This window comes from Micropterus salmoides, unplaced genomic scaffold (assembly GCF_014851395.1).
Source record: "Micropterus salmoides isolate LMB-PRFRI ecotype aquatic unplaced genomic scaffold, ASM1485139v1 Ms_hic_scaffold_16, whole genome shotgun sequence".
Lineage (NCBI taxonomy): Eukaryota > Metazoa > Chordata > Actinopteri > Centrarchiformes > Centrarchidae > Micropterus > Micropterus salmoides.
The window spans coordinates 9,096,387-9,108,456 of NW_024040707.1; the positions used below are offsets into that span (position 1 = coordinate 9,096,387).

Consider the following 12,070-nt stretch of genomic DNA (forward strand, 5'->3'; position numbering starts at 1 on the left):
TCCTTGAATGGGTTCCTACATAGGGAACAATATAATTAGCTGTTGTCTCATGGAGGGATTGCGGTTAGTTGTTTTCTTCATAGAGCTGTAACCATGAAGTAAAAGAATGTTAAGATTTATGAGGAATATTGTTTCACAAGTATAAATCATTAATGAGCAACACCAGCAGTATTTCTGGTACATCTGTCACACCTTAATTAATGTCGTCTGGAAAATAATTTACCTACAAAGTATTGCAGCTTAATTAAATATCAAGAAAGAGGGTTTTTTATTCACCACAATGACATAACTGGTTATAAGACATCAAATTTAACAGATGGTGGGCAGATAATCTCCTTTTTTAACAGTTAATACTGACTTTATTTGCTTCCTTTGACGTAAACAAAACTACTCGGAAGTTATTCTTAAACACTTCAAGACAAATGGCTCTAAATGATGGTGGAAGAAGGCGTGATCATGCTGTTAGTGTCTGAAATAGTTTTTTGTCGTCCACACATCACATTCCTTGTAAAGGTTTATTATGTGGCCTTAAGGCAGGTCCTGAACAGACACTTGATGGTATAAAAACAAGGATCCCTAAACCAAGTCACCAGCTTCAGCTCTGACATGGTGAACACAGGGAATGCACAGAGGATGGACGTAGATGGAACAGCTGCAGATTTTAGCGATGCTTAGAAAGATCCAGAACTTGTTTATAATTTGAAACTTGCTGTGTTGGGAATGTTTTGATTTCCCTAGTAATGGAAAAAGACCCAAACCAGAAAATGGAATTTAGACTGGAGATAATGGGACTTCTTGTTTTGCTGACAGCTGCTTCATCCGTCGCCCTGAGCAGAGAAGAATTTACAGAAGCGGTGGTAAGAAAAGCAGAGATGCTGAAATTTTTGCTAGAATTACTTATCAGAGTTGTTGGGGAAAGAGTTGTTGTAGATGAGTTAAGATGTGGTGCAGCTTATAACACCAACCAACCATTTACTCGGATTATATCAATGCTGTCCTGGAAGTAAGCATTTCATTTAGGGCCCCAATACAAGCCCTGTGATAGAAATTGTTCAAAAAGATTAGCAGAAAACAAACTCAAGGACGTTGCTGAGGCGAAGATATCAATAAAATGTTTTTTTATATTCCTCAATGCATACTTTCCATGACTATTAGTTGTTTACAGATTTAGACTGAGAACAACATTTATTTACATTATACATAAAGTAGTTACAATAAGCACCAACTCAACTAATTACAACAAGTGCTGCTTTAATGTAGTTGCCTGTAAAGGAGCCATTCTGTATAATGACTCATTTTGCTTTTATTCTTTAAGTACATTTTGTTGCTAATATTTAGAACTACTTTTACTTATTAGTAACAATTTAAATGCAGGACGTATGCAGGAGTATTTTTAAAGTGTGGTATTGGTTTGCTTTTACTTAAGTAAATGATCTAAATACTTATTTCACCAATATTAACACTACTATTTCCTAAAGTGCCTGCCTATCTATCTATCTATCTATCTTTCTATCTATCTATCTATCTATTGATTACAATTAGTACTCTTTCTTTAGGTGTATTTAAAAACATATGGCTATCTGCACATCCCACTGGACGGTAAAGGCCATAACCATCCACCCGAGGAGATAGTGGAAGCCCTAAGGTGACCATATTTCATCTCTTTTAACTATTTGTAAAGGTAGCTTAACATGTCTGTTTTTTTTACCTTCACCCCAGGCTTGTTTGTTTAAGTGAATCAATACAAATATTGGGACGTCTTGTCTTTTCTTTGTGTGTCAGAATTTTTCAGAAAGTGACAAACCTGCAAATATCAGGAAAACTAGATTCAGCCACATTGGCGATGATGAACAAACCTCGATGTGGTGTGGAGGACGCCTTTATTAACAAATCTCTCAAATATCGAGTCCTGGGTGGGTAATTCATTTTACATATTCAGATTGTTACTACAGTATTGCAGTATAAATGTAAAAATATCAATTATATAGTCACTTAAATGTTTCCTAATTGAACAGGTTACTGGCGCAAGAAGATGTTGACCTACCGCATTTATAATTACACCCCTGACTTGGGTCAGGGAAAGACCCGTTTGGCCATCCAGAATGCATTTAAGTACTGGAGTGACGTGTCACCTTTAAGGTTCAAGGAGTTGCAGCAAGGCAGAGCAGACATCAAAATCTCCTTTCACAGAAAAGACAAGACGTGTCCAGTGCCTTTTGATGGGAGAGGTAGGTCGTGCTTCCATAAATGTGACAGCTCAAACAACGGCAGGTGTAAATGAGGTGTTTGGTAAGGATTCTTGCTCCATCTTTAGGTCATGTTTTAGCCCACGCTGATGCCCCTGAGTCAGGCATAGTGCATTTTGACAACGATGAAGTGTGGACAGAAGGAAAGACCTACGGCTCCAACCTGAGGATTGTTGCAGCCCATGAGATTGGCCATGCTCTTGGCCTGGGACACTCTCAGTACCACAGTGCTCTGATGGGACCTGTGTACAACGGATACCGCTCCGACTTTAAGCTACATCCAGATGACATACAAGGGATCCAGGCTTTATACGGTAATGTCACACTAGTATCCCAGTGTCAGGGCGTGCAGCATCTTTTAAGTAGAATTTATGCAATGTGCAGTGTTGTCCCTTGTCAGGAAAGCCAGAGAAGACTCCTCCGTCCAGGAATCCAAGCCAGTTTGTGCCAGAAGGAGTTGTTCCAGATCCCTGCAAGGCCACTCTAAATGCAGTGATGTTGGGTAAAAAGACCCTGATGCTGTCTGACTGCATTCAATATAGGAAAAACATAAACCATACCTTTGTAATTTGTTTAAGAAAAGTTATTTGTTCATTAATTTACCCCAACCAGGAGATGTATCTAAGTACAGGTATGCTTTCTCCTGCATTGTGCCCCTGCAGGTCCTTTGCGTAAGACTTATGCTTTCAGTGGTCAGTACGTGTGGACGGTGTCCAGCTCTGGCTACAACAATCCCATCCTGATCTCTGCACTGTGGAAGGAGCTGCCAGGGAGCCTGAATGCAGCTGTTCACTCTCAGCGCACTGGCAAGTCATATTTTCTGAAAGGTGAATTAGGATTGTAACATTTTTAAAATGTTCTAAAAATGATCGTCCATCATCGCAGTGTTTAATGCCTTTCTCACTCTCCACTTGTTCTTTTACAGAAGACAAAGTATGGAGGTACACTGGCTTCAAACTTGACCATGGCTTTCCCAAACGCTTGGCCAATATTCCTGCTAATATTGACTCAGCCTTGTATTTCAACAAGAACAAAAAACTCATCTTCTTCAAAGTAAGTGCAAAATAAAGATATTTGCTTGTATTTATTTTGAGACACATGTTTTTTGCTTGAATACCTCTTTCATTTTCCATTAAATTATTTACTCGTTATTTTAGGGCTCTGGATACTGGCAGTGGGATGAAATTGGCCCGACAGATTTCAGTTCATATCCCAAACCTATTGGACAACTCTTCCACGGGTTACCCAGCAATACTGATGCTGCATTAACATGGACAAACGGTCACATATATGTGTTTAAAGGCTCACAGTACTGGCGTGTAAACCAGAACCACCAAGCAGTGGAGAAGGCCTATCCTCTGAGCACTGCTGCACACTGGATGCAGTGTGACGACTGATCCACCAGGGGCCACCAGGGATTCAACATAAACCAAATCCTGCACAATAATTCAGTATAGCAACAGTGAGGGATGCTTATTCATGAAATCAACAACAGAATAAATATTTGCATGATGTGATGTTTCTTTTTGTGGCAATACAATATTATTATTTAAAAAGCTATTATCATACAACATGCAATGGAATACTTGTGATTCAGTAAGACTGGATGTTTTTACCCGCTGATAGTGTAATATTCCTGAAACTGCATAGACAGTATTCTATCAACCAGCCCTTGTTCTCAGCAGACATCAGACATTTTGACTTTGTAGGTCATAGTAGGAAAAGCACAGGTGTTACTAACAACATTAACGATGACTCTGTGTGTCCCAGTAAGACGGCACGCACAATACCAGGACTCTTAAACTGAAGCAGCTAAATGGAATTCAGCCATCATTAACTGTATTATTTACACCTGTTCATTTCCTGCTGCGATGTGTCAAAAGATCTTCAGTGAAAAAGGCCTATTGCAATGTGTGTGTTTTCACTTATTTGTGGAAATTAGACCTTCTCTTCTATACATTCTATTTGATTTCTATTCCTGTTAAATCAGGGGTTTATTAGCTTGTTGTCCAACATTTCTCATTTTTCTGATGTATATCTTTAGTTTGCATGGGATATTATGAATGTGTTATTAATAACGGTAATACTTTATATTGAAATCTATAAATATGGTACATTGTATTTAGACAATAAAATATTGTGATTGTGTGAAGCAAAAGGTGAAGTGATAAACTTTTCAAAGGATGTGTTGATCATGAGTCTGATCAGTGTGTATGTTGTGTTGTTTTGTTGTTGTCATCATTAATGGGACGTTCTCCAAGCATGTCAAATCACACTGTGTGCATGTTGATGATTATCTGACAAAGCTGGTTGCAGTAGATTCACAGCGGCAGTCGAAATGGTTGAAGTGGTTCCGTGGAAGTGAACATTTCTAAGGAATGTTTAATTATCAGTATAACAGATATTTGATGCTGTGTGTTCTTTCAGACTGTAAAGACGGGGGAGGCAGCAGTCAGAGGCACCATGGAACCCGTCTCATAGTCAAAGTCAATTAGAGTATGTGTGATGGTGCTGACGGTGCTGGTGGAGGAGCCTGTTCCCATCTGGCGCTCCTGAAGGCTCTGGAGATAACTCTGAAAGCATACAGGAGAACAAAACATTATTGCACTGACCATTTACTACATATTTCCATAGTAAAAAAAATCAAACGTGATGAAGCTATTTCTCATGCAGTCAGGAGAAAACTGACAGTGGCGGAATTTAACTAAGTACATTTACTCAGTGCTGTACTTCAGTACAAACATAACTTTACAGATGTACTCCATGCCATCTCTGAGGCAACATTGTGCTTTTTACTGCACTACATTTGACTGATAGCTTTAATTACTAGTTACTTTTCAGATTAAAATTTTTCATACCCTTCCCATCCAGTGAAAACTTCTATTTTGAATTATAATTTTTCTGGTAATCTGAAAAAAAATGTGGAAAATGCCACATAGCTGAAAACAGGGCTGTTTTCCTGAGCTCATGAAAAGTTGGCTTTTTAGAGATGCTTTTCACAGGACAGACACGCTACAAAGATGTGATGGTCTTATAGAATATGATGCATTGCTATAGATTAAACTACCCAACAGTATATAAAGTAGTTAAAATGAGCTCAATCTTAAACATCTACTGCAGTAAAAAGGAGACTTTGCCTCTAAAGAAATGAAAGCTGAATGAAAGGCTCTTTAATTAATTAATTAATCACTTAAATGATTAATCTCAGCCACTGACCGGTGCAAGGACGTCCCCAGCATAGCGTTTCAGCAATGGAGGCCTGCGCCTACGGTGTGGTGGAGTTCGTCTCCTGGATTCTCTATATTTGTGCTTCTTGGCATGTTTCTTCTGTTTTTGGTGTGCAGCTGGGAAGCATCCCAAAGGGAGGAAAATGTATTTAACATGAAAATAAACTGAGTTTGAGTGCATAATTAAGTGCAGGTTGAGTTAAACTCACCTTCTGTGTGTGATACTCCTTTGGCAGTAAACCTCCATTGTACCAACACAGCTATCAGACTCAAAACAGGCCATATCCCAGTGATCGCCCAGTTAAACCAGCAGAGTGGACGTGGGGCAACTTGACAAAGCATATCATACACCTGATCTGGCAGCATAAATGTCCCCACCAGGTAATCCACACACAGCATCACAGTGGCTGCTCCAAACACAGATGTGTAGATTATGGTGAACTGTTTCTGCCACTGGAGTGTGAAAACAACAGTGACAATGCTGGCAGCAAGTGCGGCACTGAGCGGCACCCACACTGGAGTAAGGCTGTGAAACTGTCCGACAACCACTAGGATGGCGAGGGATAGCAGGCTCCCCAGCTGCAGGCCACTGAGGAGGAGCCCCATGGTTGACACTAGCATGGTCATCAGCCCACAGAGCACACCCACACCCAGGCCGATCCCTGCCTTTGTCTCTGTTCCCAGTTGGGCCTCGAAAACAGGCTCCTTATGGTACAAGAGAAGTACAGCTGCAGAGCTAAACATGAAGCCAGAGAAGAACATGACCATCTTGAAGCAGCGGTATCCTGAAAAGTAAAATAAAAACAAGTTATTAAAAGAAAAGACTGTACCATCACTTCATCCATGTGTGCAAATCCAAAATGAATCACAATGTTTTACAATTGCTTTGACTGACAGCTTAAAGCTAAGAGCCAAACTGACTTGCTAATTCTTGCTTTTAAACACAAAATACTGTCCTCACATACACAGATCATCACATACTCAGGCCACTGCCACTTCATGTTAGCACAAGTTGCGTGGCTTATTACAATTACAAACAGTGCAACAGTTTGTTTCTCCTTATTTTATCTACTTTAAATTTGTGTAATAATAAATTTTAATCAGGAAATCAGGCTTTGCTTTTGTTCCAGTTTCCATTGTGTGTTACAATGATGCCAATCATTTATTATTAAACCTATAAGTGATGGAAATATCTAAGGTATGTCCTGAATTAAAATTTATATCATCACTTTGTCTGTGAGACTCTAGACTGCATCAGTTACATTTTTTACAGTAAGGTATTCTTACTGTAGGTTATTTAAAATACTGATGTCTGCATAAATTGAACATTTTCTTTCATTGCTATTCCTATACATTTGAGGAAATTAGTGTGCAGATCCTCATTTTATGAGAAGCAGTTACCGTTTTACAGTAACACATGACAGTGTTGTGATGTTGAGGTGAGATTTTGAGGCCAACATTTGGAATATAGCATTTTGAGTTTTGAGCAATTGTAAACCTTTTGTAAAAAGTGATTTTGAATCACTGTAAACTTGTTCTGATCAGAAGCACAAGGGGGAAAAAAGTACCGCCAGCTCAAACCCTGAGGAACAGATGCACACTACCACTCCAGTATTTTTGATGATTTCTTGGCTTGACCCTTTAACTGAAATCTCACTGAGCTGCATGGCTGACCTGCAGATGTTGATAGGTCACACATTGCTGAAATATATGTTATAAGTGAATTTGTTCCAGAATTCATGTCCAGCTCCAACATCTGTCATTCGCATTTTTTTATGTGAATAACTTCAGTACTCACAACTCACTCTCCTTTTATATTTTTGGTCACAATAGCGAACTACATAAGAAAACACAATTGGAAACTGTCTCCACCTGCACCACTGAAGCTGCTGTTTTTCTTCAAATGTTTAATTATTCACCCTCATAATAGTGTCTACATGCAACACTAACACTGAGAGTTACTGGGAACACAGACTTTGGCAGCATGTGTGTTTGCATAAGGTCACATGTTTTAGGGAACAGGTCAATAGGACACAGTGCTCCTAATCACACACACATTTTGTGTTTATTGGATTTGTGTCAATTCTCAGTGAAGAGACAGAAATTAGCCAATGTTTTGAACTTTTTTACCATATATTGATGGATTTTTGGGGAAATTTCCCTCACAGTATTTTATTCAACTTACCGCTCTACAAACTGCTGCTGACTGGAAAGTACAAGCTGTTTGTAAAAATACAGCATCACTGTCAGAACTCATATGAGCCTTTGTCAGGTTTAAGACCGTGAAACCAGTGAGACATCAGACACACAAATTCAGACACAGGCCTACCCATCTGCCTCCTCCAGCTTTGTGCTCATCCACCCTAAACCCCCTGGCAGCTTCCAGACACCTGCCACTGTGGGTTTGAGCCATAAGGTGAGCTAATAAAACATTTAGAACACTGACAGCAGGGAGGTGTTAAAATAGTCGCTCTAAGTAGCCTGTCCTTACCTCTGTAATTTGTGTACATTCACATTTATTATTAGTTCTGGTATCAAGAATACATACCGAAAAAGCAGTAGATGAGGCCAAATGAAAGGCAAACACAGCAGACAATAGATGGGATGACTTCATACTTGATATTAATCTCAAGCATACATATGTCCACCTCAGCTAAGCCAGCTTCTGGCTCTTCTATACCATAGATTGAAGTGACTGCCATCTTGGAGGATTATTACTTCTATTGCTGGGCAGTTGGTATGGATGCAAATCCACTTTGTTCAATGAAGGGGCAAAACCACAACGTCCTGTATGTGGCGTCCAGGGAAAGAGGAAGCTCCTGAACGAAGAACTTGTACAAAACTATTTCCTGTTGTGCACCTGCAAGAAGAGGAGAGCGTTTTCAGCATAAAGTCAGCTCTAGTTTTTTCCCAAGCTGCTAACTTTGAGAGTTATTCATCATCAGGTCTTCAGGTCTTGTATAACCATTGTGGGAAGTAGTCCTTCAAAATATTACTTTTATTAAATTTGAAACATCTTACACTTTTAGATGTTGTTATTGAAGTGTGTATATGAGAGGATATGACTCTTTCCCATGTGCAAATTCCGATTCAGGAACCAGAGAAGGAAACTGGGGATCCCCTCTGAGTTTAACGTGTCTCTTTCCTGGTTCTTTTGTTCAAGAACAGGATACAGATGAGGAAATGACCTGGTGGCTGGGTGCCTTCATTATACAGGCCTATTGTTCTGAGCATGTGGTTAGGTACTCTGTTTACTGAACATTAAAACAAAAACAATCAGCCAATAAAGGAAGTAAATGGTGAAAGAAGTACTCAGATATTTTACTTAAGTAGCAATACCACAGTGTAGTAATAAAGTTTAAAGTAAAAGTTAAGCATTAAAGATTTTAGTAATTTTAAGTAAAAGCACAAAAGAATTTGCAATAATCAATAAAGTTGTTTTAATCTATAACCTACACATTCTCATTTATTTGTTGATTATATTTTGTATGATAAATCTGAATCTGCAAAGTAGCCAAAGCTATTAAACAAATGTAGTGGAGTAAAAAAGACAACATTTCCTTCTGAATTGTAGTGGAATTGACATATAAAGTAGCAGAAGAAGGAATTACTTAAAGTACAAGCACCTTAAAATTGTACTAATAGTAAATGTTGTAACTTTCCACCACTGGTAACAGCCTTGCAAAACAGAAATAAATCAATATAAATAATGTCTTTTGTAAATCAAGGAGACTAAAAACATAACTGTGTAGAGGCATGTTTACACATAGTATGGCTGTCTAACTAACGTGTGTATTACTGAGAGGACCTGATAAGCAGTTCATGCAGATCCCACGCTCAGCAAATGGAATTAGAAGAGCTCTAGCAGGTGAGTGATCCTCCTGTATGTTCATGTCCTCTTGTAACGGTGAGTGTAAAACCCAAAAAACACTTACACTTTCTAACAGGCCTCTGGTAAAATTTAAATTAAAGCTCTGTGGAGGACAAAAACTATCTGAAATAATTCCTTTTTTATTATTTTGATATCTTTTTGTGAAATTCCACTTCATGGAAAAAGATGTTTTTTCTGTACTGTCATTCCACAATAAGAGACAGTGTCATCATCTACAAGATCAAAGAACTTCCTAACAAAAGATCAGCGATAAATATCTGATAAATCTCTGACAAATAAAAGCTTGAAATAAAGAAATAATAGTTCTGTGGCCTACCTGGAACGAGACATATCTTCACAGAGGAAATGTGAGCTTTAACAGAGAAACAAAAGTATCTTCAGTAGTAAACCAGGGAGCGAGCATTTAGGAGTTTGTCAGGAGTCTGTGTGGCTGTGTGGGTGAGACTCAGCGTCCGACCTGTGCTCATGTGAACAGCTGACGCCTGACTCTGAGAGGGAGACCATCTGCTGCCAAGTCCAAGGCCAGCTGAGAGCTCTCAGCTGGCTGCCAATGATCCTACTGGAGCCTCGACTCTGTTTCTGCATTATCACTTCAGAGCTCAGTTTCACTCAATGTGGCACTTTTTCATCAAGGTTAAAGTTGGCTCAAGTTAAAGGGAAGCTATTTCTTAAGAGACTTTCCTGAACAATCTAATTTAATCCCTTCATTATTGCATGCACTTCACTAAATATTATGTACACGGTCTATGAAGAACAACTCAAAATCATTCTTTTTTCTGTCACATCACACCCCACCTCTTTATTGTGAGCAGCACGATCTTTCCAGATGGTTTCCCATCATAGTTTGTATGTGATGTCTTGTCTGCAAAATATATTTCAAATGCAACTTTCAACCAACATCAGCACTTAAAGAAATGTGGTTTTGTCAGTGTAGTTATACCGATGACTAAAGTAGCATACATTTCTTAAGTATATGCTGTCACATTGTTTCAGTGACCAAACGTCATTTGGTGCTGTCAAGGCGTGATTTACATTGTGGCAAGGCCATTATGAAAATCTTTTGCACAAAAGTGTAATTAACTCTAACTGTAATGCTGTGGTTTTCCTGGCAAAATAACAAATACACTGCATGCATACATAAGAAAATCTCATCACATCAAAAGAATATTCTATTATTATATTCATTATATTCTAATATTTTGCATTGGGATCATTATTCAGCAGTCTATCTAAAAATTAAATTAACTTTATCGATTCTCTACAACTATATGCTGTATATACAATGAAATATATGAAAGTACTTCATTTTTTCCACTACCAGGCTACTAAATGCTGACAGTAGTCACACTGTTACAGTCTTTTAAACTTGGTCATTTATATTAACTATAGCAATCATTTATTTTGTTTAATTTTACATACAGATGCTCATAGTCTCCTTGACATACTGCAGGCACATTGCTCTGTTGCCTGTGTGTTTTTGAGTCGTGTGGATGAACCTGGGATTAATAAAGTTGTCTGAATCTGAATCTGAAAGTTCTTTTTTGACATTATTTCCCATTGTTCTTTTATGATTAATGAACACTTAAAAAAAAGTTTCCTCTGGCTGCATCACTGGAACAACTCGAGCTATTCTTCTCTGTCTCATGGTTCTAGCCACCCTAATGACATAGCTCTAGGGTTAGCAAGGGTAGTCTACTCGATGGATTGTAATGAAGTTTTTCCTTGCTTTGCCTTTTCATCACTTTGCGGCCAAATACAAACAAAACTAAAGACATTTTCATCAGCCTCCGCTGCACTTTGTGTTTAATTGTATTTATGAAATGTTAGCATGTTAACACACAAAACAGTGACAACAAACATTAACATACACCTTCTAAACATCAGCACGTTAGCATTGTCATTGCGAGCATGTTGGCATACAGAAGTTAGCATTTAGCTCAAAGCATTGTGTTGCCATGGACGTTTTAGAGCCAAGCAGAGCAGCTAGCACGCCTGCTGTTGTAATGGCTTTATAATGTATGGAGTGGGTCACCATGGGAATTTCTTTATAAACTAGTTTTGCATTCCCTCGCAGTTAATTTAGCATTCTCTTGCAATACTTTTGTGTTTAATTACAGAAATAATGTCCTGTGGGAGAAGTGTAATACCAAATTAATTCAGGCAAACACTGTGCCACACTTGTTAAGTCTGATGATTTTCCCCTGTCAGTGTTGCCTAGTGTAGCTTTTAGCTGTTAACTTACAGTAAGAAGAAGTTGGCAATAACAATCAAGTGGGAGATGCTCTGGGAAGTCCACAGTATATTAATTTTCTAAGCAAAACTCTTATTTAAAGGCACCAAACTAATATAAGTATTCTGTCGTCGTCTGGAGTGCAACAGTTTATGAGCAGAGTCACACAGTGCGTGTGTTTTCAGCAGAGCATGAAAGAACACACATGCAGTCAATGGCTGAATTATGGCACAAACACTGCAGCAAATGCCAGGGGCGAAGGAGCAGATTAATAATGACAGCATAACTTGAGGAATATTGAGCCGCAACACCGCTGACATAGCTGGTGAAGTGGAGCTGTCTGGCTGAATTACACTCTTCTTGTGAGAAGCGTAATAAAGACAGTAGCATTCAAGTCCAAGCAGCCTTTCATCAGTCAAATATTTCTGTTGTCAGTAGATCAAAGATGCTTTTAAAAAGTTGAGAGATCAGGTAA

General features: G+C 38.6%; 2 protein-coding genes across 3 annotated transcripts; one reads left to right on the forward strand and one right to left on the reverse strand.

The window, feature by feature from the left end:
- The first annotated feature begins 583 nt into the window (after positions 1 to 583).
- LOC119905796 (matrix metalloproteinase-19-like) lies at positions 584 to 3,643 on the forward strand. The gene is made up of 9 exons (XM_038723126.1): positions 584 to 857; positions 1,557 to 1,645; positions 1,783 to 1,913; positions 2,016 to 2,228; positions 2,315 to 2,560; positions 2,647 to 2,748; positions 2,909 to 3,073; positions 3,172 to 3,299; positions 3,404 to 3,643. Exons 1-9 carry the CDS (start codon positions 741 to 743, stop codon positions 3,641 to 3,643), a joined length of 1,431 nt encoding a protein of 476 aa, XP_038579054.1. The 5' UTR covers positions 584 to 740.
- Positions 3,301 to 9,876, reverse strand: LOC119905797 (transmembrane protein 198-like). Of its 2 annotated transcripts, XM_038723128.1 has the most exons (6): positions 9,682 to 9,876; positions 8,495 to 8,727; positions 8,022 to 8,333; positions 5,683 to 6,258; positions 5,463 to 5,590; positions 3,301 to 4,819 (listed from the first exon to the last, which is right to left on the reverse strand). In XM_038723128.1, the coding sequence occupies exons 3-6, from the start codon at positions 8,173 to 8,175 to the stop codon at positions 4,670 to 4,672; spliced, it is 1,008 nt and encodes a 335-aa protein (XP_038579056.1). In that variant the 5' UTR covers positions 8,176 to 8,333; positions 8,495 to 8,727; positions 9,682 to 9,876; the 3' UTR covers positions 3,301 to 4,669. The 2 variants fall into 2 exon arrangements, with proteins under 2 accessions (XP_038579056.1, XP_038579055.1); XM_038723127.1 differs by lacking the exon at positions 8,495 to 8,727.
- Positions 9,877 to 12,070: the final 2,194 nt, after the last annotated feature.